The sequence below is a fragment of the Aulonocara stuartgranti genome (genome assembly GCF_965226115.1).
Source record: "Aulonocara stuartgranti genome assembly, chromosome: 7".
In the NCBI taxonomy this organism is placed as follows: Eukaryota; Metazoa; Chordata; class Actinopteri; order Cichliformes; family Cichlidae; genus Aulonocara; species Aulonocara stuartgranti.
This window is the reverse complement of record NC_138945.1, coordinates 5,942,989-5,970,710: the sequence shown is the minus strand read 5'-3', so window position 1 is coordinate 5,970,710 and position 27,722 is coordinate 5,942,989. Positions and strand designations below refer to the sequence as shown.

Here is a 27,722-nt window from a genome sequence, read left to right as displayed (position 1 = left end):
GTTTAAATTTGCTCTAGCAATCCTGCCAAGAACAGCGGTTAAATATTCACCCAGAAACTTGCTGACGGCTATCAAGCAGTATTAGTAGGGCTGTGCGTATGTATACTTTTGATCCTGTGTGGATTAGACAAATCCAAACTTGTGCACACAATTCCTCTTTTCTAAAGTCATTAAATATGTAAGCTGTAAATAATTCCACCCTGTAAAAGGAACAGTTCAAAGAAATCAGTAAAAGCCCCAAAATACTGTGACGTTTGTGACCAAAATGAGTGTATTTGGACTTCTGATCACAACATAAACACAGAATAGTGAACCGAGATCGCCAGCAACACGTCTGCATCTACAGGATGAATACTGCAGTGCCTCAGTATTATCAATAATAACGTCAACACATACGCGGCATACACACACCCATCCCCACCCCCTGCCTTTCTTTTTAAAGGCTATTGTGGAATGTGTGAGGGAAAATGAACCTTTTCATCCATTCAGTAACTGTCCTATCTGTTTCAGTCTATGTTGGGGTCAGCCGCAATTCAGAAAGCTTTTACACAGCTTTTCTAACAGTCCATCTCAATTTAGAGGAAAGAAAATTGTTGTGGAGGTTCACTTGTCTTTCTGTGCGGACAAAATTGGAACCAATCTGACCCCAATTTTTGTTTTGTTGGAAAAGCTTTCCTTTTGCTTCCTTTGAGGGACATAAAAAAACGCCATTGCATTTAGGGATTGAAGTATTTATTGAATTTAATGCACTAAAAACATAAACAGATGCATTATAGAGAGCGTGTCTGCACAGATGTGACATTGGCTTGAAAGTAGAATACAACATACATTTAATATATTCAGTCAAATTTAACTGGTCTTATAGAAAGATGTGAAAACTTATAAAAAGTGTGATTAATGCATATGCAATTTATACTAAGATAAATTTAACAATATAAAATACAGTAAAGCGAGCAGCTGCTGAGCAAAACAGAGCTTTGGTCAAAATGTTTTGAAAGGAAATCTGGAGCATTAAGACCACTGCGTAGCTGGTTAGCACAGTATCAACGTATTAAGAGCTGACAGTGTTCGCATGTTTAAATAAAGGCACTTTCCACATTTCATAAAAAGCAATATGAATGAAATAACAAAAGAAAAAACTGGAAAACCAAGTAGTGTATCAAAATGTACAATAAATACAATTAAACATTTTATTTTCTGAATTAAAAACGTACAAATCCGCCTCACAGGATTACCTCTGTGTCGTAGTCAAACACCAACAACGGCTGTTATTTAGTTCAATGTTCAATTCATATTGTAGAGTCAGAAATTTCAAAAATAAACAAGACAGACTTGTGTTTGATTTACTATCCAACAAGCAAAATGTGAAGCATGCACTGAGTTAAAAATAGTTTTTCATAGCAATACAAGGAAAAAGGTATTAAGCTTCAGAACGTGGTCCATGTTATATAGTGTTCCCTGCTGATGCACGTCACGCTCAGTCTACGTTTCTGTACCTGGAGAAGAGGTTATAGAGGACGCGCAGTGTTGATTTGAGGTCACAGTTCACAATATCTGAAGGACAAAGGAAGGAGAGTTACACATGGGTACATATATTCAACAAGGGTTCAACCTTTTAAAAGCAGTCAGCAGTAGTGTGGCTGGATTTCAGTCGAGGTGTATGACTGTCCCTTTTTCTGCACAGCAGCAGCGTAATTAGAAGGAAAAGCAGCACTACGGATGATGGTTTAAGTGAGCTTAAGCCACTGGCACAGTTGGAGATGTTGTGGCACCACAAACTTATAAGTCACTACTTTGCACATGGGCAGCAACAGATACCTGGATGACATGATGATGATTTTCATCATTCTGGTCTGAAAGTATGGTTCAGTTATTGTGATTCATATGCGATTATAGACGAGGCACATACAATCCTTTATGAGGGATGCTCGAACTAACTTGGCTGTGTTTTAGCGACTCCCCTGCCAAACAACCACATCTCAAACAAGTATCATACGTGCACGTTGGGTTTAAGCTCAGTGACAAAAAGATCAAGTTAAGCTCGAGACATTTAATCTCAAAAAAGTCTCAACATTATTACCTTCTTGCCATCACCATCTTTTTCTGCTTTTATGATTTTTTTGGGTACTTTACTTTGTATTCTCATTATGATAATTCTGTGTTTTTGTTGTACTAAACAAATGATAGGACCTAAAAATGAATGACAACTGTTTATACTTTTTTTATAAACCGTTGTCATCCAAAATAAAAAAGCATAACAAATGTCAAGTGGAGGAAAAAATATCGATTAGCATGTTTGGAGCTACTTAGAGCTGTAAATGATATTTTGAGTCATGGGTTTGTGCAAACGAATGAAAAGTGGCCTACTTGAAAAATAAATTTAAAAATAGCAGTTTAGTAGCTTTACAAATGATAAAATATTGTAGAAAATATTTTAAAAATTTAGCAGCGGGTTTAGGATATGATGTACTTGTTTACACATTGTACACTCAGTAATGTAAAGAATTATAAAGACATAATAAATACAATTTAAATAATTAAAATTAAAATAAGACTTGTTCATATTTATTTATTTATTTTGGTCAAAGCCAAAGGAACATGGCAAAGGTTTGTAACCCCAACTCTAAGCTGGAGGGATCTTTATCTGCTTGTATGTCATTATAAGCAATCTGATCCTTGGCTAATAAAAGATGATTGATTACTGCAGCTAAAAAGTGAACAAAAACTAGTGGACCCTGGTGTGTCACCACATACAGCAGTGTATAAAGAAGCAAAGGTTCAAAAGCACAAATATGTTGAATGAACATCCTACCCTCAGGTCGGGGCTTTGGTCTCTCCAAACCTCCATCCTGCATCAGCTCAAAGGAGAAGGACACATTGTGAACCTGCAGACAGAGTGAGGAGGCTGCTGAAGGAAACACGTCGCATACACGCAGAAACACAAATCGTACAAACTGCACACAGGTCCTCGTTGATAAGGGAACATCCTCTGTGGGCCGACGCGGCAAACACAGCACGGCTCTGTTCTGTAAGATCATGAGCCTTCAGCAGCTGCACAAACAATCTGCTCCCTCATTTATCAGTGGATACATTACACCAGTGTCACTCAAAAAAACCCTCCTAATGCTGGGAAAGCGATACAGTCACATTCTTCATGCTATCAAAGGTGAATGAGTAACAAAGTATAACGATATATTTCAAATAGCTGCTTGGATTTCTTTCCTGTTTGTTTACTATGATTTTGTTCTTATTAACTCTTCTAGGTGCCCCAAAGGAAACAAAAGAATCTTTAATGGCGGCTTTAAAGTCCTTCAGCTCATCTTTACGCTGCCTTTGTACATTTACCGAGCAATGTATGCCAGTGCAAAGTGGAGACATGGGATTTCTCCAGAAAACTGATAATTATGACGCCGGGAAGCTGAGCTGATATTAATGTGGGTAGGACCGGACTTGTGTCCAGGTAAACTGCTTAAAGGCGGTTAAGATTTTTCACATATAGTGCATTTAGACGAGCAGATGTGCTCTCCTGTTGAGGAAAGACTTCTCAGCCAGTCTGACTCAAAAAATGGGAATCCAATCACAGGGAAGAGGTTGAAAGAGGTTTTCCATTCCCCGCACATTGTGTCTGTCGGTGTATGCTCTCCCTGCTGTGAAGTACTAAAAGCTTTGCCCAACAAGGGCTTATTGTGTGAAAAGCGTGACCTTAGCCCATCTAATAGAAAAAAGAAAGGAAGAGCCTGGAGTAGAGATCCACTGAGCAGAAGCAGGAGTGCTTTCTTGATGCCTCGTGCTACTTTGCACAGCCCACCCCTGGTGTATCGCCCACAGGCCTCTGGGGCCTACACACACACACACACACACACACACACACACACACACACACACACACACACACACACACACACCCCGAGTAAGAGCTGAGCCCCTAAGCCACTCCAGTGTTTCCCTGTGCAATAGGAGATTACAGATGCTGTGGGGCTGGTGCCTGTTCTTCCGGGCCAGGAATGTCTGTGTGTGTGTGTGTGCGCGAATGAGCAGTTGTGTACATTGAAGCACCCGATGCCCATTTTGCTTCGCAGCTTGGCAAGGGCAGCTGGCCAAAACCCAAACAAAAGGCTACTGTGGTGTCTCCGCAGATTGCCTGCTCAGAATACCGTAGTACTACAGAGGCCAATGGAGAGGAGAGATGGCTCTGCAGTGAATGGGCTCCGGGGAAAACGGATGGCATTTATCAAGCTATTGAGAGGAGAGAGTCTTGGCTCCAAGTATGTGAGGCTCCTCAGAAATGGAGTATCGATTTAGGCGTGTTCCCTAAACTATAGGTCAGGACTAAAGATTGGTGTCGGCCATGTTTCTCACAGATCTCTGAAAGAAAAATATTAGACGGCGGAGCTCACAACAACAAGTTTACTATCCTGCTTCAAAAACAAGCTAACAGTGCTGCATTTGTGTATTCTGTGACGTCTGTGCTGTTTTACGGGTGAACGACTCATCAAATGTCACGACAGCCTTTTTATTCAGCAACAAATACAAAATAAGTGTGAACTGACCCCATACAGATATGCACGCACATCTCTAGACACTGCACTACAGGGGGCATCAACCATGCATACCTCTTCTAGTCTGACGCTTAAGCCCCGTACCTCTCTGCCTTATAGCTACAAAGGTAAAGTCCTTGGAAAATAGTGATCATATTGAGGTACCGTGTTTTTGGTGAGACATTTCTTTAACCTCTGTTTACCTTTTGGTCAAAATTCTCTGGTGTGAGAAAAAAGTTGTAGAGCGGCACAAAGTATCCTTCCAGCAGCCCCATCAGCAGCACCAGATAAACACCATCTGCAAACTGAAACAGCAGCACAATAGCGGGGGCGTGTAAGAGAATTGTTCAAACGAGTCGAACTGGTTTATAGACATGTGACATTGAGCACGGTGTTTACAGACTTAACAAAAGAGATGTGACATCATCAAATGGCTATTAAAACCTACAAATATCATTAAACAGTGAGCCTGCGTGTGTGTCAGCGTGACAGCTTTTAATCATCCAAACGGGGTAACAGTTGTCGTTGAAAATATCATCTGTCAACCTGAAAACCGATCACATCGTTTCTGTGTGTATTTAGGTGTGTGACGTACCTGCGTGTCCAGTTCAGACACCTCCAGGTTGAGCTTGTTCAGGTGTTTGTTCACAAATGTGATCAGTGTCTGAGAAGAGACAAAGGAAGGTGTCAGACACACAAAAAAAGTGCTTCAAAGATGAAGAGGAAATAGTCCAAAGAAACAACAAGACCCTGCAGGGTGTTCCAGACGGACCGGCAACAATACGCAAGGTTTTCACAACTGACACTAAAATATCCTCAAGCTTCCTAATTTTACAGCGTCTGAGCAAAAGATAGCTTTAGATATTACTATAGAATTTGTTGTCAAAGGAGCAAAAGCGTCTGGACTTCTTGAAGTTGCTAGAAGACGTTTCACCTCTCATCCGAGAAGCTTCTTCAGTTCTAAGGTCAAATGTCGGAGAGTCCATTTCACAATGAGCTCACCCGAAACCCTGGCTGATTGGGACCCACACCCGTTTTCACACCTTGGCTCATGTGATTAGAGGACTATCAGGGGGTCCTTTTGTCCCTCTTTGGGGGGATACTCCCACTGGGTTTAAATCTGGGACTCTCCGCCATTTGACCTTAGAGCTGAAGAAGCTTCTCGGATGAGAGGTGAAACGTCTTCTAGCAACTTAAAGAAGTCCAGACGCCTTTCTTTCCAAGCTCCTTTGACCACGATGACCTGGATGGTTGTGTCACGGTTTGCAGCTGCATTTCAACCAGCGGTGTTCACATCTGATCAGATTTGAACACAGAAAAGTACAGTCAGATTCTTAACCACCATGCAATACCATCTGGAAAGCATCTGATTGGCAACATCTTCATCGTTCAGCATGACAATGGTCAGAAACACACTGTCAATGCAGTTAAAACAAACAAAACTACCTGGATAGAAAAGCACATAATCATGGATTGGCCTGCCCAGAGGCAGTGTGGGATCACCTTAACATAGAATGTAACAAAAGGACACCGACATCCAAAGAGGAGCTTCGAATGTCCTTCATGAAGCCTTGAGAACTATGAAGACTACCTCAAGAAATTTCTAGAAAGCTTCCTGAGAGAGTTAAGACTGTGTTGAAGAATAAAGGCAGTCACTTTCAAGCTCGTATCTCCCCAGACTCAGTTTTTGCCTCATCTACCGTGTTTCTATCTATGTTTTGCATGTTTAAATAAATGACTGCCCTTTTCACCATTTTGCCAGGAAAACAGAAAAAGTAAAGGGGTGGCTCGAGACTTGCACAGTACTGTATTTAGATTTTTTTGTAAAAATTCAGTCTTCCATAGTCCCACATAGTACAATGCTACTGCAGAGTCTCAGTACCTTCTTCACAACACTCAGCTTATCAGGAGCGTGGTCAAACAGGGTGTCGAAAGCATCACGCTCTGTGGAGAATAAAAATAGATCACCGTGAATAAATCTGGGGAAAAAAGTGTTACATAAGTCACTTCTTTCAAGAAAACCTACCATGTCTGCCAGAGAAGGCCCTGAGAAAGAAAAAAGGGAAACAAAATGTGTCAGGTAAACTGATTTTTACATCATCAATTTTGCAATATTTACACCACACAAGAGGGAAAAAACAAAACAAAACACAAACGCTTCCAGTTCAATCGCAGAGGAATGCAAAAGGATTATGTCACAGACATAACAACACAATAATGTAGCTGCGGTCTCATAATTTGATTAACAATAGGCACATGTATACTTTGGGTATTCAAATAACCTGGGTATCATCAGTGGCATGGTCACACTGAGCACATACTGCAGCACAATACAGTAATCTCAATAGGACAACAATGCAGGGAATTAATACAACGAATGAAGATGTTCAGGTTTTCTATGGGAATGGAGGGCCTCTTGTCTGTTATTACAATGTTAGCACTTTGGAGGACGTTGCTGTTGTTGGAAAGGGTCAGGTGGTTTTGGAGGGTAGGGAGCAAGTGCAGCACGAGTGTCCCGGAGGAAGAGATATCGCAGCGGGCAGACCAGCAAGAAATGGCACACACACACACACACACACACACACACACACACACACACACACACACACACACAGAAGCACTCCCACACACGTTTATGGTGTAATCTGTGATGGCAAAGGCAAGCAGGTCTGGGCAATGGTCCTGGTGGTGTGGTAATAACTGTATATCCACTGTGACCATGTGAGTGTGTGTAAGCCTCAGTGCATGTGTGAGTGCGTGTGTTTTATTAGCAGCCTCCATCTACCATGACAAAATGTGTGTGTTGGCCTGCCGTTATCACCCTCGTTGCTGCTGTCAGGCTGCAGGACAGCCTCGCAGGGAGACAAACAGTGTGTGTGTGACAGAGTGTATGTGTGCGATTTAAATAGTCTAATTCTTCGGCTAAGGGTGCCATCACATCTCTTGTTCAGATACAATGGTTGCCTGCTCACCAGTGCACAATATTTCTTCTGAAAGCCCTCATAAAACACAGGAGGCTACTCAGATTCTGGTTTTTGGGTCTACAGTGCTGTTATCATTGGGACCGGTGTGACAAAGATACACAAATTCATCCATTCGCAGTCTTGTTTACTTCTTTGTAATTATATTCGGACATCCAGTATATCCATGGTTACTAACCTGGCTAGACTATGACAATCGACCAAAAATAGACACGGGAAAGGATTTCTGTCGAGGTCTTTAGTCGGGCAGTGTGCTCCTTTTTATTAATGTGGATAATGTTTTAATGCAAAGAATCATATCGAGCTGGTTCCTTTTTATCACCAGCACTAACATGTGTCAGGCTGAGTGCAGCACATGTGTTGTGAGGTGTAAAAACTGAGTCACACAGTGGAGCGTACTTACTCTGTGTTGCCTGTGATTTCCTCTTGAATTTGCCTTGATTGAAGGATGCCCTCTCTTTTCTGGAAAAGATAAAGGGAGGATAGTAAGTTCACGTGCAATACATTGTTTAGCTTGATACAAGTAGAACCTATTTTGAGCCGTTCACAAAGTGACACCACAGCAGGTAGCCCTACATGTTTGACTGATATGCGTCTCCTGCTGGGATCGAACCAGGAATCATTCACTTGTCAGCCTAATGTAAAAACCACAAGGATTACAATATACATCTTATGATGTACCTTTTTTTATTGTTTCTTAATCCAATTAATCTATTTTTATTTTTAATTGTTCTCAAATTTCAGTGGATGTGCCTCAGGGTTAATTTTATTTTAATTACTTTCCTTTGTTTTGTCTTTTTAATTGATTCGAAATTGGTTATTTGTTACTTTTTCTTTTATTACTTTGTGCTCCGTCTTATAATCTGCTTGTCAGTCATCTGTGTACATGAAAGGCGCTATGCAAGCTAGTTTCACTGACTGACTGATTGACAGATATTATGCTAACTAATGCTACCTCAATGCTGGGGATAATTTAAACTAAATAATCTATAAAAACCACTGTAGAGTCACGTATGTAAATGTCTCCATCGTGCAGGCTGTCTGATGCAGCAGGTTTTTAATATACGAGAAAATGCTGACAGCAACTGTTACCTCAGGAAGTCAGTCAATGTTTGTGGAGTTTATATAGTTCGATATAACGATATATATCGGATGACGATATAAAAACGTCTATCGTTTCATTTTACGCTACCGTTTGTTTCGTGGTGTCGCAAAATAAACTATTTACGGCGATATTTTTTCATTGTTTTGATGGTCACCATAGTGGCTATATTAATTTCTTAAAGTTCTCTTATATTTAATATAACCACACTACGGACAGACAAGCGCCTGTGTTTATGTGTTGTCGTTAGCAACAACGACAGTAAAACCATCGCGTGCCCGCTTGTTTATTTTCCACATAAACCTTTCACAATAAAGCTCAAGATCCTGTTGAGACTTTTCAAAATAAACTGAATCACGTGAAAAAGTGTGCAGAGTATTTACAAATGAGAAGCAAAAAAGAGCCGCCAGGTGCTAAAAAAAACAAACAAACCTTAGACTCAAACAGAACAGGCTTTTCCCCGCAGCGCGCTGTGTAATAAATACTCACAAAGAAAACGGCGGCCGTTACAACCTATGTCTAAAAATGTATAGTTTCATGCATCAGTTAAAACACTCGACTCCAGATACACGACACGCAGCTGGAAACACTTCAGCTACCCAAGAGTCACAGAATTTACAGGAAATGTTAAATGTGATTTATATCGTTATCGGGACGATATATGTTTTATATCAGGATATGAGATTTTGGTCATATCGCACAGCCCTATAAGATGCCATCTCTCCTTCTTTCTAATGATTTATTCCAAGTGTTGATTGGTTGTGGAAAGGATTAGTCCAGGAATATAAACCCAAAGGAGGCGGGGCATGTGATCGGGTCTTCGTCCTTCTCTCCTCCTACCTGATCTCCATAAGCACCAGCTTTATTCATTTATTGCTGCTATAGCTTTGTATATTAAGTACAGGCTGAGTGGGAGTTACTGGCAGTGTTGCTTATTTTTATTTTAGTTTTTCTGGACTAGGTTGAGGGAGAAGCTGGAATGTGACGGCCCATTATGTGGCTGGTTCATGGTCTTCTTCCTCTTTTGTTTGTTCTAGCGCCCGTGTTCTTTTGTTTCTTTCTGTCCTTTTGTGAGTAACTATGTTCCTGTTATTAAAAGCTTGATGAATGGCAGCAGCATCTCACATGTTGGGTTCCTTTGAGCCATAGATTTAGGGAGCGTAACATCAACAACCTAATTTCTACATCAATCTATCCTGTCACTGACTCCATCTTCATTGTGGTAAAGCCTTTATTGAAAAATTGTCTTCTACAGACATTTCAATCTTTACTAGATGTCAAATTTTACAGCTAAACTCAGTAAACATTAACGGTGCTGAGACTTTTGTGTGTCCCTGACAATTAATGGTGGAGAAAAAAAAATTGATGTTCAGACCTCGTCTGAACATCATCGAGGTCTGAACCTCGTTGATGTGTGTGCAGAACAAAGCCCAGAAAACACAATCACGTATTTTAAAGTGCTAACTCGCTCGTAAACATGCAGGAGAGACACAATACGCTGTGTCTTGTTAATGTGGCCGTATGCTGCATGCATTCAGACTTATCCAGTGTTTAAAATAATACACAAATACTGCTCAGTAAAACCTGGTGCTCGTGCCGAATTAAGGAGAACATGCCTGATTTTTTTATAAGCAGCAGATTAAAAAAAAAAGAACGTTCACCAACCTGGACGACGACTACTTGAATCGAGACGTGATCCGGCAATCTGATCGGTGCTCTGAAGTGTTGTGACAGCGCCACCAGCAGGTGCAAGATGGCAACTATGCTCTTAGCATGAACCGCTAATGTAAGAAAACAGAAATAATAGTCAGAAACAATAACTAGCAGATCTGTGAGATCAGGATTTTGCTTCACACGGGGGTTTCTGATAACGGTGAGGTAAGTCTGTAAGCTGTAGCATAAAATGAGAACAATTAGTGTTTTATTTACATCATTATAGGTACATTATTATTATTTAAATGTTAAATATATCAAAAATCATCCCACAGATCATACTGTGGTGGCCCTGGAAGCAAGCACTCACGTAAAAAAATGTGAACCAGAATTAGCACCTTTATATTTCTATTACAAACTTTCTCTGTCATATCTTCTATTTTTGTGGCATTTGATAGAGTTAAGTATTAGTATTTACAGTACAAAAGAGTTTTGTATTTGTGTTGTGCGCTACCGATTTAGTCAACAATTTCAAATGTCACATAATGTCGTCATTCTTCAACTAATGTCACCGACACACAGCTCTTTCTACACCATTTCTTTCCCCAATCTTTAGCCTTTGTATTTTTTAAATGTGAATACCTCACTCAAAGCATTGGGATGCCAAATAACAAGGCACATATTTTCAATGGTTTTTTTTTTTAATATCGTTCAAGGAATTTAGAATGAAAAGTTTTACGTGGCAAGGTCGTGTACATACAAACACAAGATGCCAAAAGTTGCCTTGAAGCGATATTATAAAAGCTACAAAATACGAGCTTCAGTGAGGAGGGAGAAAGCACAGAAAAACAGAGTGAGAATGGCTGCAGTGATCAGTCAGAAACACTCAAGAGATGTGCAGTTAGCCATCCAAACAAAGATTTACCTTTGGATACATCAATCAATCAGGATCAATTAACTGTCTAAAGCAAGCCTTTGGTTGTTCCAAATGGTATTGGCAAATAAGAGAGGAAGCTAAAAGCATTCATAAAACCTTAGATCCCTGCTGCATGAGGACCTAAATAGGCAGCATCAGGAAGGGTTTTCTACGGCCTCTGGATGTGAGATGAAAGCAGGCACAAACAAAATTGATTAAAAGAAAGCTCCTCAAATAAAAGGACAGCCAAATCAATTACATTCTGTGCTATTAACTGTGCTCTTTAGCATATTTGAAGACATCTCGTACTTAATATCTTTTCAAGGACACAGTTTCTACAAGAGGCGCATTTAGGAAAGCCTGATTTTTCAGTTTTAAAAGAACATAACAAAATCAGTTGTGTTCGTTATCCTAAAGATTTTCTCTGTGTGTTATTACATCATTTTTTTAATCTTTCTTTTGTATTTTATACCACATAACTGCTTTCGGAGGTTTCTGGGTACTTAAGTACTCACTGGGTAACCCAAGAGCCTGAAACATTTTTACTGCTGCAGTCTCACATTTTTCTTTTAGTCTTGTTACAATTTGTTATAGTTCCTTTGTAGCATACTGGAAAGCCTGGACTCTGTGCGTCCTGTGGTGGACCAATCAATGTACACAGTTCATCTAAAGACTAGAAAGTACTCCATTGGCGACTCCATTGGTTGCAAAAGACACAGCTCTCAGTAATCCTATTCCTGATCATTTTATGGGCTCAATCTCTCGTTTCAGAACATACGAAATGAACCTCATTCAGTAAATTATTGTCATTATTAGGATCAGAAAGAAGTTTTACTCAGGGTATGCTCATGTTCGAACAACTAGCTGTTAGCCAATGAGCCTGCGGTGTCCTCAGCTTCACAGTCAGATCCACATCTAGTTTCAAAACACCAAGTCTGATCTCAGTACTAGGGAGCCTCACCGTGCAAGTTCTCCTTGCTGCTTGGGGAAAACACAATCTGCCAAGTACCTTAAAAATCTGTAAGTATTCTTTGTTGCACTCGTGTGTGAAGTTAGCTGATGAACAGACTGTTGATGGCATTATTTCTGGGCTCATTCACACTTCATTGTCAACGTCCAACTTCCAGTACTATATGCTGCAGCTAATGACGAAAGTAAAAAGGCAGTGTGCAGGGAGCTCAACAGTAATTATTGTTACTCACTCTGTCAGATCAAAGAGTGCCATCAAAGGACAGATGGAGAGCTCTCTTAACATGCGCGGCTACACGGTTACATCTCAGCAGGAAGCATATTAATCCAATGGACAGATGAGTACATTCAGACACAAATCCTTCAAATACCGTTTTCCACACAGGAAGGAAACAATGAGGGTCATGACAAGCGCCAGATTTATACAGTTTTTCTGTATAAATAAATAATAATTCACAGAATAACAAAACCACCACTCCACCTTGTCAGTGGAGACAATGCGTGGTAGTGGCTGATCGATGGGTCAGTATTAGTTATCTGCTTATCTATCAACCCCAGCATTTATACTTGATGATGAAAATTTAAAAGTAAAGAAGAGACAGGAGAAACACCTTTCTCCTGCTATACGTGCTGATTTGACATAGTTTATCCAACACAGAGGACTCTGCAACTCGTGTTTGGAAAGTCACAAACACAACAACCAGAGGGGTGTACTACAAAGCCAGATTAACAATTTGTGTCGATGTTAAAGCCCAAACTTATCCTGAACACATGACCTGGTTGATAGCCGGTTATGTTACAGTTTCAGTTCAAAGCTAGAAGATGGAAGCGGCGTGTTTTCGCTGGTTCTTTTATTTGCAGCTTGTTCTAAACTGCAAATAAAACCCCTGGATCGAGTGCAAACTGTCGATGCACTGTAACTGTATTGTGCATGCATTTGTTTGGTGATGCAGAAAATAACAATATACTGTGAAATAACACAGTATATAGTACATTACAGTGCAGTATAGCATAGTAAAAAAATCTGTGTAAACCAGTGTGGTTGTTCTTTAAAAAAATAAATAAATAAATTGCGTAATATTAGATTCTAGTAGAGTAACTTTGTATGTCACAGTTCAATATAAGCCTTATTTATCTGATATTGGGTCGTGTTGCAGCCCGTCAATTCAGCCTCTAACTGAAACAAGCTGCTTTAGCCGACCTCCCTTTAATTCGACTTTCTTCTGAAGAAACACGTCATTTTGGATTTGTTGGCAGTAACACGTCTTTTCCTCTTCTTTTAACAACAGTCTGTAAATGTCCATGAACTGAGGAGGACACAAGTCCTGGGACTTTTGGGAGAGAAATGCTGTCCCATTGTTGTCTGATATAAAATTCTATCACTCGACAATCCTGGGAATCTTTCGTCATATTTTACGTTTCATATGTTTTGCAGCCAGACTCTTCTACAGCAAACTCATGCTATTGGAATAGACGCAGTATGCCGTTTATCATTGTCTGCTGAAACTTGCAACACTTTTCCTGAAAAAGACGGCCTCGGGACACTGATGCGGAACTAAATTAGCGCTGATACCAAGCACGGCAGTCGATTTCCTGTTTAGTCTGTTTAGTTTAGTTGTTTTTTTAGACATGTTGCTGCAATCGAAAACAAAAAAGTACTGGCAGCGACCAGTGCTACCCCTCAGCCTCCTAGCAATTGCAGCTATGCTATCAATTTAAAACTGTCGAGTCGCCTCATTCTCAAGTTATCACATTCACAAACTCCGGTGTCCACTTCACCTCATTAAAACTTTGTTTGATATGAGCATTCACTATTATAATGGTATATACATGACAGAAGATAAGAAAAAGCAGAAAAGAGCCACAATCTATTTTTGTTAGTGTTGGGTCACTAGATGATGAATATGAGTGAAAGATTTCTACTATGCTGTATCTGCTGTGTGTGAAAATATTTAGTTTTTTTAATTTTATTTATTTTTTGCCATCTATCCTTCGACTGTTTTCCTCTTGTAGATGCAAACATCATTTTCCCCACAGGGATTCATTAGGTCCTGTCATATCATCGCAAGTGTTACATAACAGCATATTGTGTTTCACAACAGTCGTTCAAATGACTGGAGGACAGATGGCTCACCGTCTTAAAAGAAATTTCAATTTCATCAAATTAAACTAATACATGGAGATAGCGGTGCAAGGACTTCACACAGCACAAATACAAAATGCAGCGCATCTCACTGTAGTGTTTGCGCTGCATTCTCAAGGCTAAATAACTGAAAGTGCACGACAACAAGACCAAAACCAAAAGCTGCCTTTGGCGAGACGACATTACTGTAGGAATTAATAAAGAAATAATGAAACTTTCTTACAGTCAACATTCCAGCGGATGTTTCTGGTGGAGAGTTTGAGAGACTCGTTGATCCGCTCTAAAACCGTCTGCAGCTTCTGTTTCTGGGCGATCTCTGATTGGGTCACCTCTGCCACGTTCAGTTTCTCGCCTTCAAGCTTTTCTAAAAGAAGAATTTACAGTAAATTTTAAACTCAGAATTTCAGCTATCAACTACTAATCTACTACTTATCAGATCGACCATCTGCCACCATCTTACTCTATCCCTAGCATGTTATCTTCATTATATCCAAGAATCTTTTCTTTTCTCCTGACTGGCAGCATCGTCTACAACATCCTTTGTCCAGTATATCCCATCCCCTCCTCTGCGCATGTCACCCTTGACTGCTGTCTTCAAACCGCTCAACCTGAGCTGCCCCTCTGATGTACTAATCTTGTCCATTCTGGTCATTCCCAGTGGAAATCTAAGGATCTTCATCTCTGCCACCTCCAGTTTGGCCTCCTGTCCTTTTCTTAGAGGCACCATCTCCAAACCACACATCACAGGAGGAGTCACAACTAGGGCTGGGCCATATCATACCGTTCACAGTAACACCGGTATAATGTCAGGCAATGATAATGAAATATCGCAATAGAATATGGCATCCGCAGTGCCTTTGTTTTCATACGCACATGGCTGAAAAAACATGGCGGCGACGGAGAATGAGTAGGGCGAAAACGGATCGTTGAATGAAACAGATGAACCAGGATTGGTTTGTAAAAATGCTGCAACTTGAGTGGTGTGGAACTGGTTTAGCTTTTGTCCATCAGATACACACCAAAGCACATGCTAGCGGTAGAGCATGCTAGTGGGCCGTCGTTATTACCGTGTTTTTCAGAAAATACGGCACACTTAAAATCAGCCTTTGATTTTCTGAAAATCGACAGTGCCCCTTATTCCCGTGTGCCTTATGTATGAATTCTGGTTGTGTTTACTGACCTCGAAACGATTTTATGTACACGGCGCTCGAAAATCTGTCAAATGTTTCAGTGCGACTTTCGTAAGCTACGAAGCCGCACCGCTTGATGGATTATCGGAGGAGCATTACGGCTATCGTAGGCAGGAGCCTGGCGGAGTGATACGTGCTGTGCTTCAACATAATATTACCGTATTGTGTGTATAACCTCTTTTTAAGTTTTGTGGATATTATACATGGTTATGCTGAGGATATGTCGGCCAGTTTCCACTGGAAATGCCTTTTGGTTAAACTGCCAGCAAGGAATTTGCATTTGCACTTTTATATTTCTATATAACTTTAATGCACATAAAAAAAAACAGCTGCTTGTTTAACCTCCTAAGACCCGAACTCTTTCGTGACATGCATTTTTAATTTTTCTTTGTTATTTGGGTTGATTGGGACCTAAAGAATGTAAAAACCAGATTTTTTTTCTATCTAATTTTTGTTTTTGAGAAAAATGAGATCCACATAAGAGGACATTTGTTTCAAACAGTGGCAGAATAATGTCCTCGTAAGTGGATATTTGGTGGAGGATTTTTGCACTAATAAAGCTGTGGAGTTGTACAGTATTTTGTCTCGTGTCAGTTATATCGTTATCGCAAATTTTCAAATGTATATCGTGATAAATATTTTTGACCATATTGCCCTGCCCTAGTCACAACCATCATGTAAACCTTCCCCTTCAATCTCGTCACCATCCTTCTGTCACAAATCTCCACCAGCTCCACCCTCCCTGCACTCTCTTCTTCACCTCTCTTGAGCACCGTCCTCTGTTTTGAATGGTTGAGTGACCTACACTACCTTTACTCCCTGCATGTTCACCTTTCACCTGTCTCCCTGTTATTCACACACATGTATTCTTTCTTGTTTCTAATGACTTTCATTCTTCAGCTCTCTAGTTCATACCTCCACCTCTCAAGGTTCTTTTCCCACCTGCTTCCTGCTCTCATCTGCAAACTCCCATCTGCAAACTCTTTGTCAAACCACAACAATGTGCGAAGGTTAAGTTACCAAACAGCTTCTGCAGAACTTGACCATCATACAGATCCTCAGCCAGATCTTTAACAATGATCCTCTCGCCCACCAGAACGTCATTTATCCAGTCGATCAACACCTACGCAGGCAGAAGAAGAAACAGGTGCTTCATTGGGGGCTTACAATGTTATATTTTTTTATGATACAGCTCAGCTACCTTTAAATATACCTCAATATATCCTTTAAAGAAACACAAAAAACAAATAAAACGTAGAAATTATTTTCAAAGCTTTACTCGGGCCCTTAGTCTAAGTTGTTAGGAGATGTAGCAATATAGAAATTCTTAAATGGCAGGTCAAAAAGAAAAACCTTCATGAGCTCCTGCAGTTTGCGGTCATTCTTGGAGTTTGGGTCCACCATGGTGCGCACCTCGTTCTCCTCTGTTGGATGAGAAAAAGTTGGCAAAATAAACCAAACAACAGTACAAAGCAATGGAGCATTAAAGTATCTCAAACTGTAGATCCCAAAATGCTTTGGGTTAGCTAAAAATACGATTATATCCTTCATTTATCCAGGTACGAGTTGGAAAAATCTCTTTTCCAGGAGGCCCAGCCGAGAGGGCAGCAGAAATTACAACAAATATAACACGATTAAAGAAACAAATACAAGTGACATTCAGCACATTGAGTGATTTAAGCTGATTACCGAGCATGGTGTCCTCAGGGTCCAGCTCATAGTGTGAAGGGCTGAGAGGAAGGTTGATGGCATTTATCCCCTCCTCCTGAAGCTCAGACACTAGAACAAATAAGTTACAATCACACCATCAGAGTAAAACAATCACATAAACAATCAAGATATAAGACATGCTGAATTTTTGTTAGCCTGTTCTTTAAAAAACATGTATTTACATCTCATGTGTCAATAAACATCTAAACTATGAGAAGAGTGAAATTTTGTGGGTTTTTAAATGTTAGCCAATTGTAGAAGAATAACCAATAATTCAGAAGTGCTTCAGACTTTCACAAGCAGCTGAGCACTCTCATTTTAACAAATAATTATTTAGTAATAGAAAAATCATTTTCATTAACCATTTCTGCCATGAACAGACATACACGGACACAGATAGGCAGACACATACACACTGGTCTACAAAAAAAAAAGTTTTTGTTTCTAATCACTGACATTTTGACACTTTTGAATATCAATGTATCAACAAAATGTCTGGAATTTCAACTCTTGCCCACCAAAAGTGTTTTAATGTCATTCTAAAAACAGGCCAGAACGCAATATCAGAGACATGCAAAAGATGTGTAGGTCTGTCAATTTAGCTCAAAATAAAGCAAGCCCAGTGTGCTCAAAAATCTTTGAGGCACCTGATTTTGTGCTTGTTCTGAACCAAAAACATTTACTCATCGTGCTCGGATTCAATTTTCTTTGATATCAGTTTTTCACTTTTATACCTTGATGAAATCTTGCCCTATGCTCATTGCTGTCATCCAGATTTAGTGGGAATACAATACATGAGGATACAAAAACTGCATCTTCAGTAACACTCTGATACACTTTCAGAAAGTTATCCCAACCCAAAAAACCCCCAAAACAAAACTGTTGACAACCTGCACGAATGCTGCTGATGTAGTTGGCTTCAGTTTTCCTTTGAACCCATCGTCAAGCATCAACGCCTTCCTTAATTTTAGCTCCACTTTTTTCTTAAATGCTTAACGTGACCTCTTTTCTGTCCAGTCACACTAGCTGTCCAATACTTGGAACACCATAACTAAAAAAACCAGGACGTGCTAGACGAAAATAGTCACCAAGTGAAATTTATTAGAGGTGAAAGAATCCCAGCAGCACTGGCTTGTTGGCCAGTGTTATCAAAAGCACCAGGAGAAGAAATGAAACCAGCTTTACTTCAAAAAATAAACAGTAAAAAGCTGTGTGACACATCTTTGAAATGCCAATCAATCTGATAACTCTACATGCAAGGCACACCAGCTAAGACAAAGACCAGAATTATAATCATTTGAGGTGTTCAGCAGTAGTTCGGACGTCCCCCCGATTCCACGAATAAGTGTTGGGAGCCACTTGACGTCAACCAAACACAGAGCAGTGCTGCTTCCTGCTTCTCAGTGGGCTTTAAAGCAGCCCAGCATGCCCTCCTTCACAGCATGTCAGATACCTGAGGAGGTTTGATCGCTGCTGATCTGTATGTGTGTGTGTGTGTGCACGCAGTGGAGTGAACATCCCGTGCATTACTCTGCCTTCACTGGAAAAACATCCTCTTAATCAACACCATCCACAAGTGCCTGGATGTACACTGTGTCTCCATGAGCAGACATCACATCACACAGAGGTGTATGAGAATATTCCTACAGAGCAACACACACCTCACCCTTTTCAATCCGTAAATTACCACCAATTTACCCACTTTTGTTTCCCCTGGGACAACGTGTTGTGGAAAAACGTCAAGCTTCAATGAGAAGGTACAGTCAGTGATGCAAGTGGTAATACCCTCCACCTAATTCCCCTCAAGAAAGTATTCAAGATTGACAAGTCGTTTGCCAGCGAGCATATCTTGAATCTTATAATGACCAGAAGTCAAAATGACCCCAATTTTCTTTTCAGTATGACCCCAAACAAACGACTGATCCCATAAACACATCAATGTTACCCACAGACTCTTTTTGCAACCTTTGCAACTGTATTTTGTAGATAAAAGTGGTTGGAAAACAGGTGACAACGAGCTAGTCACCAAGGCTGGTGAACTTTTTTCCAGTCCTAGAGACTCGGGATGGGATAACCTATAAGTAAGCTTGAAGTTACTTAATTTGAATGCAGTCCAGCTAATATCTGCTGCTTGATTTACAAGGTAACACAAAAGAAAATACCCCCAAACTGAAAAATGTTCTCAGTTTGCTCATCTACAATGATTTAACATGAAGTTATAGCAGGCATACACCGGCCTGTTTTAATAGATAACAAATAGCTGCATTGCTGAGGGGGGCATGCTGTTGCATGTATACACAAGATCTATCAGACAACCCCGTATGTATGCAGTGGTAAGACTATGAGAGAGGCTTTTTAGCCCTTTATCTCAGCCAGAATCATTTAAAATCATTTAAACCTTTGTAACCTGAAGTACACAGCAAGAGTACACTCACAAGGTATGCGTGCTTTCTTGTATTTTTCTGCCCACTGCAGATCTGCTGACAAAGACGCAGAAAGTCGAATGGTCATCAGGCCAATTAGGTCTGATTGTAATCTGGAAAACCCATCAGCTACTCTGCTCGCTAAGTCTCTGTGGAGAAAGGCCAATATTTCCGGGCTCTTGGTATAGCCGGCGGATATCCGGGCAAGTACTTCCTGTACCATGTCCTAATCATTGTTTACAAATATGGCCTTAATTTTAAAAAAGCTAACAAAGAGGAACGTCATTCCCAGATGTACAGCTACACCAGGGAACAGCTAAAGCACCCACCCATTATTGGCCTGAGTAAGTTGATTGTTTAGTGTTTTGTTTGCGTGATTTTTATTTCTTTTTTATGATGGCAGTTATTCTTATTTATATTTTCAATCCTCCAGGAAGAACAATGTTTCACTGTAAACCTATACAAAGAGACACTCATTCAAATTTATTTTAAGTTATCATAAAAGTGCGATATTACAATTTTTGGTCATACTGCCCAGTAGGTCTGCACAATAAATCGAAAATTTATTGTCATCACGATATCAGCCTGCGCGATGGGCCCATCGCAAAAGACGACGTAAACTGCGATAATTGGGTACCTTAAAATGTTTACACACGTGCTTTAAAGAATTTACCAATCAAAGAAACCCCTTTACACATTTGACCAGTCGAATAGAGCCCTTCACGGCATTAACCAATCAAATGGATTAGAGGCCCGCTTCCTACGCAGGTGGGGAGCGAACAACGCTGCAGCAACGAGTCACAGTTGTAAAGCCTGAGAGCGAGACGCATGACGAGAACGCTACTGACTATGAACTCGTGCCTAAAAATAAATAAATAAATAAATAAATAAATAGTACCTCGCTTGTTTGGAGGTACTTTGGATTTGATAAAGACGACGTTCTCCAAACACAGGTACTCTGCAAAACTTGCCGAACACTCGTGGCAACCACCAGAGGAAACACGACTAATCTCCACCATCATCTTCAATACAACCACAGAGAACTGTTTGAAGAGTTTCAGAAAGATAGGGCTAGCCAAACAAAGGTTGCTAATGTTAAGACAAAGAGCACAGCAGTCCAACAGCTGTCTCTGTATCAGAGTTTTTCAAGTGGAACAACTTATGAGAAAACGTCGAAGCGCTACAAAGAAATAACAGAGGCCATTACACATTTTTTGACAAAGACATGATGCCTATAAATACAGTTAGCAGAGAGGGCTTCACCAGTCTGATACATAAAGTGGACCGGAGATCCCCTCATGAAACTACTTTTCCCATGTCGCCATTCCACAAATGTACGAAACATGCCGCAAGACCGTCACGTTTGAACTGAGCCAAGCTGAAAACTACGCAAGCACTACAGTAAAGTTTCCTCTCCAGTTTTGACTTGCATCATAAGTACTTGGTGAGTGGTAAAATGATGAACAACTGCATTGAGATAATTTGCAGTATAATTATGTTTATTTAAAACTAATTCTAGAGACCGGGAAGGATGTCTTTCAGAATTCAAGCCTCAGAAATCTTTTTATGGGGGCAATGTTTCAATGTTAAAGTGCACTTTGTTGTTACACTGCTAATACAGCAGCTTTCATTAAATAAAACTGTTGCAGTAAAACGGAAATTATGTATTCATTTTTGGGGGTTGTTTTGCTATTTATTTTATCGCAAGTCATATCGTTATCGCAGTATTGATCACAGTTTTCGCACATCGCAGGTTTTCCTAATATCGTGCAGCCCTACTGCCCAGTCCTACGACAAGCAATGCCTTTGGGACTCACAAATGCAAGATCTCTTTTGCTCTTTACATGGGCTCCTTACCTTTATACATTGAAAGCCTGCTCAAACGCTATTGGTCAGTATTGCTAAGAATACCAACAGATACCAGTACCAAAAAACTTGTCTCATGCCTTTGGGTTCTACATATTTATTAGAATTAGATAATTAGATAATTAGAAGAGATGACCACGTTTTGAATCAGGTTATCAAACCCACCTTCAAACCAGGTTTCTCTCACATTATTATTATTATTTTTTTTGCAAAACAAAAGTGTATACTGGGTTAGTAACATGTGCCACTAGGCTACTAATCATCGCTGTCATCACTGGTTGGTACCAAATTTACTAGTCGTTTAATCTAATCATTTAACATTTTAACTAACGCTCAATGCCAGTAAATGATTGTGTCCTAAACATTACGCAGCCTTCTGCCACCAGGTGGCGCATTGTTGTTGAGAAACATTAAAAATCTGTTAATCTAGGCCTCGTCTTTTTGCTAACACTATTAGAATGAGATCGCGGATACAAGCAACAGAAATTAGCTTTCTCCAAAAGGCAGATGGGCTCTCGCTTAGCAATAGTGTGAGGAGTTCGGTCTGCCTTCTGAATAAGGCGTTCCAACGACCTCCTACCAGGAGTAGGCCCAGTTTATTCGTTTTTCATATGTTATTATTTCTTTTTGTAATATTTTAGTAATACGTGAACATCTTTTGTAGTAACAGGTCTTCATATAATATTTAACATCAGGTTGTTTTAAGTGTTTTTCTTCTTTGTTGCCTGTTTGGAGTATAACGTGTAACGTGGATAACGCAGGATACGAGGCGCTGCACATTTAAGTGGCATGATTCATTATTGAAGAATGTGATTAATGGTTTCAATTATCTTTATTACTTGTTTTTGACATTTCCTATTAAACAGTTCTTAAATTTAACTTAACACCTGAGTGATTCTTAGTTTTAGATTAGTCGGTTAGTCTAGTTTTATTTTCCTTATTTAGTCGACTGAGAAACTAGTCGCCAGGAACATCCCTAATGGGGCTAGTTCCTCTATTCTTCTATTTCAATCACAGTTCAACAAAGACACATATGGAAAAAGGGAATAATTTTTGCTTTCTGTGGTCTACTCTACATTTTGTAACTTACAAATAACCTGAAGACCTGTGAAAGCCACCCTCAGCGGCTGAAACTTCAGTGTCTCATGTGGGGGTACAGCTGCGGTACAATGACACCATACTAATTAGCACAATGTGATATTACTGTTAACCACCACTTGTGCTATTTAAGGTAGAGCGACTTTGTTTAACCCTGGCTAGGTGCTGAGGAAGTATGGCGGGTAGATTCATCTGAATATGGCATTAATTCACTCCCCTGCTGGGATTCTGCATCGAGCAAGATTTTGCTCACCCCTTTTTGCACAACAGATTTCATTTAGTGACATTACGAGCGCACTGAAAGGGATTAAAAGGCATCCCGAGTCATCACTCCACTCCACCCCCTCCTCAGTCCACTGTCATAAAATGAGGATGCGTATCCATCCGCTTGGTTAAATAAGGGTAACACAATAAATAGCTGCATGCCTCCTGTCCAGTGCTACATATGGGGGAAAGATTGCATGCTGATGTCCTACCTGGAGGGCATAACGCTCCACAGCCCATGTCTGTCTGTCTCCGTCCCCCAGTCACAAGCATCCTCTCCTGGCTAGCAGGACCAGCTCTGTCCCCTGCGTCTCATTCTCCACAGGCTGAGCTCTCTAATAGCTTTAATACACCGACTGACCCCAAGATAAATATTAAAATTGTTTGATTTTTCACAGAGGATATAAAATTACCTCCCCTGATTCATGTATTGTATTTGCTCCATACTCAGTGTACACAGTTCTGCAGAGCCCTCGCTAATGCTCTGAAACCTCCTGACCTTCTCCTCTCTTTTCATACCACCTCGTCCACATCACATAGCTCTCCTTCCCTTCCTTCACATCCCCTCCAACCTGTTCCCTTTCTTCCTCTCATCCAGTCATTACTCCCGTTCCAGTCGGCGGCCCCTCTCTCTCCCCGGCACATGCAGAGACAGCCATAAATGTCACATGGACCTAAATTTATTCACTGATCAGTACGAGAGCGATCAGCCCACGTTTTCCATCAAATCATAGAACACACTGCAGACGTCCTACACACTGCTCTGTGCATATATACTCTGTGTGTGTGTCTGTGTGTGTGTAGGGGACATGAGCCCGTATTGATATAATGAGATTGCATGCATGTCCTATGGGCAAAGCAAACATAAAATGGGGCTCAGCTGTGCAACAGTATCCTGACTGACAGAAAGTAATCATCCGACTGAAGGGGACCTTTCTCATTCCATGATAAAACCTGGCCTTCAACAATGAATGTCATCTGTGGAGCCTGTTGTATTTCCAGTGCAAGCCGGCATGGTAATAAACTGAATTGAGCATTTAAAAGAAGCCTTTTGGAAGACATTTATTTAAAGCACGTTCCTGGTAGTTAAAATAGAGCGGGGTTAAAGAACTATTACAGAGGAAGATGAAGCGGGCAGAGGTGTCCATGAGAAGTCGAGTGAATCGCTATGAGCTCCACAGCTGCTATTCTGTACCTGATCCTGACCTCTGACCATGTGGAGCAAAGCGAGTAAGACCGAGTGCATTACAGATAACTGCTGGTCAACCAAATAATCAGTGTCTTCACCAGCTTTTATGACAAATGTTTCCAGAGATATGCTGATGGTACCGAGACATCATTCATCGCTCACAAGCTGACTGATCTTAGTGTTTTGAAACCAGACGTGCTCTGCTATCTATTAAACCATTGTAGGATTCTACTAGAGCATCTTTAAAGGATTCACAGTTCGAAACAAGCTGTTTTACCTCTCCTTCCTTCAAGCCAACTTTCATCTGTAGCCCCTCACAAACAAAACTTTGGCCAGCAGGAGGGTGGTGCTTCTGTGTAATAACAAGAGCTGAGTTCCTGGACCTTACCATATAAATAAGCTTGAATTCCTTGTACATACTCAATATTTGGAACTTTGCCCATGTTTAATATGATCATCCACAGCTGAAATAGTGCATATATGACAAAAAGGTTCACTTTAAATAAATACAGACTGAGGCAAATTAAAACAAGCAAATGACGCACACTCTGTTAGACTTTTGCAAAGTGTCCTGACATCATAAGGGCTTGCATGGCTCTCCAGTTTTTAGAAGAAGCGGTTTTTGGCAGCACCACTCGCACCACCCCTATAGATCTGGATTCCTTGGCCCAGTATATCAAGCCAACTATCACAAAGCTAGGGGTCAAAGTGGACGCTGACCTCTAGCTTGACGTCAGGGCAGCTGGCTAAAATAAAAGCCAATTCTTTCTAGGCAACACTTTGACACAGTAATCCACACCGTTGTCACCACTCGGCTGGAGTAATGTAATGCACTTTATATGGGCGTTAGTGGTTCCTCCATCGCTCGTCTCCAGATGGTACAAAATGCTACTGCCGGTCTTTTAATTGGCACATGTGAATATGAGCACGTCTCCCTCCATTGGCTGCCCATTCCTTTTAGAATGAATTTATTTGCTAATAAAGCCCTCAGTGGTCTTGCCTCACCCTCCTTCTCTGAGCTACTATGTCCTTATGTCTCTTATCTAGTCTTCTGTACAGCACTTTGGTTCCTTGTGGGTCGTTTTTAAAGTGGTTTACAAATAAAGCTAATATTGTATGGTAGTAAGGCATTACTCAGTCCTCCCTGGAAATAATTCTCCATGTTTTTGGAAATATACTGAAAGGAGAGTGGAGAGCTTGGCCTAATATATCAGACCAGAATGAATGAATGAATGAATGAATGAACTAGGTTGCCAAAGGGTCCACTGGACATGCAGAATATAATTTTTAAAACGGAGGACAAAACTGACATTTTTGGACTTTCAGCACCAGGAAGCTTTAAGCTGCAAGTCATTGATAATGAGCCCATGAGAGTGGTAACACAACAGTTAATAATTTCATCCAAGCCAGAGGTCTGAACTACAGATGTTTCCAAAGTAAGCTGGTTATGCCAAGCAGCTCTGCTGGTCTGTTTCTTTGTAATGACAGTCGACTAACTGAATGTGGAAAAACTAAGCTGAAGTGTTGAAACTGACCGTATTTTATATTAACACATCTCAGCCTGTTTATCGTCTATTTAGTAAACAAATGATTCATCAAATGTGAACGTTTTTGGGACATATTAATATTTCCCTTCAGTAAAAGAAAGGGATATATTATTTTTTTAAGTGTTTTCAGGATTCTACCTCTTTGTGACGAACTCAGCTGCCGCGTCCTTTCCACGGGCTATGTGTCTGTTTTCTTTATGAGTAATGCATGCCAACACATCTGTGTTTGTTACATAACAATCATCCTTTCCTCTGCATACCCAAAGACCAGGCGGACACAGACGTGAGGCTGTAAATTCCAATTTACACCAGACAGGTGGCCAATGACCTGCTGGATGTTAAGAGGTTAACACATCTCAATAGTTCAAATCAAAAGTTTTGTAAGTGGACGTTTGATTACATATAACAATAATCCAATAGTTTGGAAAAAAAATTTTTTGTTACTATTTAACTGTTTTTACTGTTCTTGCCCACCTGAGATCAAATTTAGTGTATGTCACCCACAAACTACAATGAGTTTGAACAAGTGGCCCCAATTTGTTACCGATCTGCATCTGTATGTAGCTTGTAATTATGCTGAAATAACTGCAGCCTGTATGTCTGATCCAAAGTAAATTTCTCTGTTGTTAAAGTGAAATGTTTCTTAGCTGCAACACAAAATGTTAAGCTGCTAAAAGCATGATCCATAAAACCAACCTCACATGAACTCTTTATTACCTAAATTAAATTAGTTGACCCGGTGGGAGCACTCTGGAAGGGGAAAAAAAGAGACTAATCCACATATAAATTGTCTCTGTACATGTATACCTCCTTTAACAACTAGTTTAACGCCCAATGTGTCTCCTTATTGCCTTCCAACTAAGTCAAACTAAAAAAATAAAAGCTGTTGTGAAAGCACGATGGGTGCTGCCTCTACAGTGGTTAGCGGGCCTGTGTTCCCTCTTGCCTCATTCCTCACTTATTACAGTAGTAGCGGATTCAATACCTTACATGGGTACAGACCACACAGCCTGCGGCCATGAAAGCACACACAGGACACCACACGTTGTAGTTAAAGAACTTCTTCTAAGCTTAAACATAACCAAGTGCTAAATATGTCGGCTCTCTGAAACTTCAGTGCGTAGTAGTAGTGACTTTTACTTTTTTGGAGGCTGTTCATAGAGTACAACGCTGTGTGCACATACTATAAAATGTGTCTGTAAGAGGGTTTAGTTCAGAAAACAGTGCATTCAGAGGAGCAGAAGAGTTGCTAGACTGTTAACTTTGTTAGCTGTTTACCTTCTTTGGCTTTTTTCCTTCTTACCAAAGTTCCACCAAGTTTCCCAAGGAAAGAGTCATCTTTCTTTCTGGAAGACGGAGATTTGGGCGTCGGAGACTTAGGAGACGAAGGGGACTTCTGAGGCGAAGAAGCCATGGCCGAAACGACAACTAAATCCGGGACAGTTAACTCAAAACTGTCCGAGTTGACGTGGAAATCAAAGTTTGTTAGAAAGTCAAAGTAAAAAAAAAAAACTAAGGGAAAATCGCTGTCCACTCCCTAAAGCGGAAACGGAATTCCAGACATTTTCTCCCGAGGTTGGCTGGAGTGCGTGGCCCCTCCTCTGCGGAGGAGGGCTGGGAGCAGGCGGGAGGCTTCTGACCGCGGGAACAGGGTCCAACTCGGTCTAGAGCTGTCCTGGGAGCAGCAGGAGGTGAAAATAGGAGGCAACAGAAATAGATGCAAAGGACCCTAAAAGTGACCTCGTTATAATTAAAGCCCTTTAATTTTTACTTGGGTTTTTTCTAGCTTCTCAAAGTTACCCAATAATAAACAAACAGGGCCATACCTAGAGGGGTGGACATGGGGTGTTACCAGCCCCTCCTGAAATATGACCCCCTCCCCCACCCCCCATAAGGACCTTTTTCTAAACTTTTTGTCTGATTAATTATTTTTTTTAAATCTTTTTATTCCACTCACTTTATTCTTTTGTTCAAGCCTCCAATTAAAGTTTCTTAGCGATGTCAAGTCCACTTTCTTTAAGAGTTGTCCGCTATACTGGATGGGGTACAACCAGTGGTTCCTGGAGGTTGCTGCACCAAAAACCACCGTTGCTCATAGTTTTTACTAAATGCTAACAAGAAAACTTCAATTGA

The 27,722-nt window shown here is 40.5% G+C and overlaps 1 protein-coding gene across 1 annotated transcript; it reads right to left on the bottom strand.

Moving 5' to 3' along the window:
* Positions 1–715: 715 nt before the first annotated feature.
* parvaa (parvin, alpha a) lies at positions 716–27,206 on the bottom strand. The gene is made up of 13 exons (XM_082540092.1): positions 26,868–27,206; positions 17,182–17,271; positions 16,846–16,916; positions 16,513–16,615; positions 14,526–14,666; positions 10,287–10,402; positions 7,923–7,981; positions 6,565–6,584; positions 6,421–6,482; positions 5,134–5,202; positions 4,742–4,843; positions 2,813–2,885; positions 716–1,554 (listed from the first exon to the last, which is right to left on the bottom strand). Exons 1-13 carry the CDS (start codon positions 27,001–27,003, stop codon positions 1,478–1,480), a joined length of 1,119 nt encoding a protein of 372 aa, XP_082396218.1. The 5' UTR covers positions 27,004–27,206; the 3' UTR covers positions 716–1,477.
* Between the last annotated feature and the right edge of the window lie 516 nt (positions 27,207–27,722).

Bases quoted from the DNA above. Each gene is read 5' to 3' on its own strand.
- parvaa (XM_082540092.1), bottom strand. From the start codon at position 27,003: ATGGCTTCTTCGCCTCAGAAGTCCCCTTCGTCTCCTAAGTCTCCGACG. The intron at 17,272-26,867 runs GTAAACAGCTAA...TATTTGTTCTAG, and splicing joins AAGGAAAAAAGCCAAAGAAG to TGTCTGAGCTTCAGGAGGAG. The intron at 16,616-16,845 runs GTTTTTCTTTTT...CTGCCTGCGTAG, and splicing joins AACTGCAGGAGCTCATGAAG to GTGTTGATCGACTGGATAAA.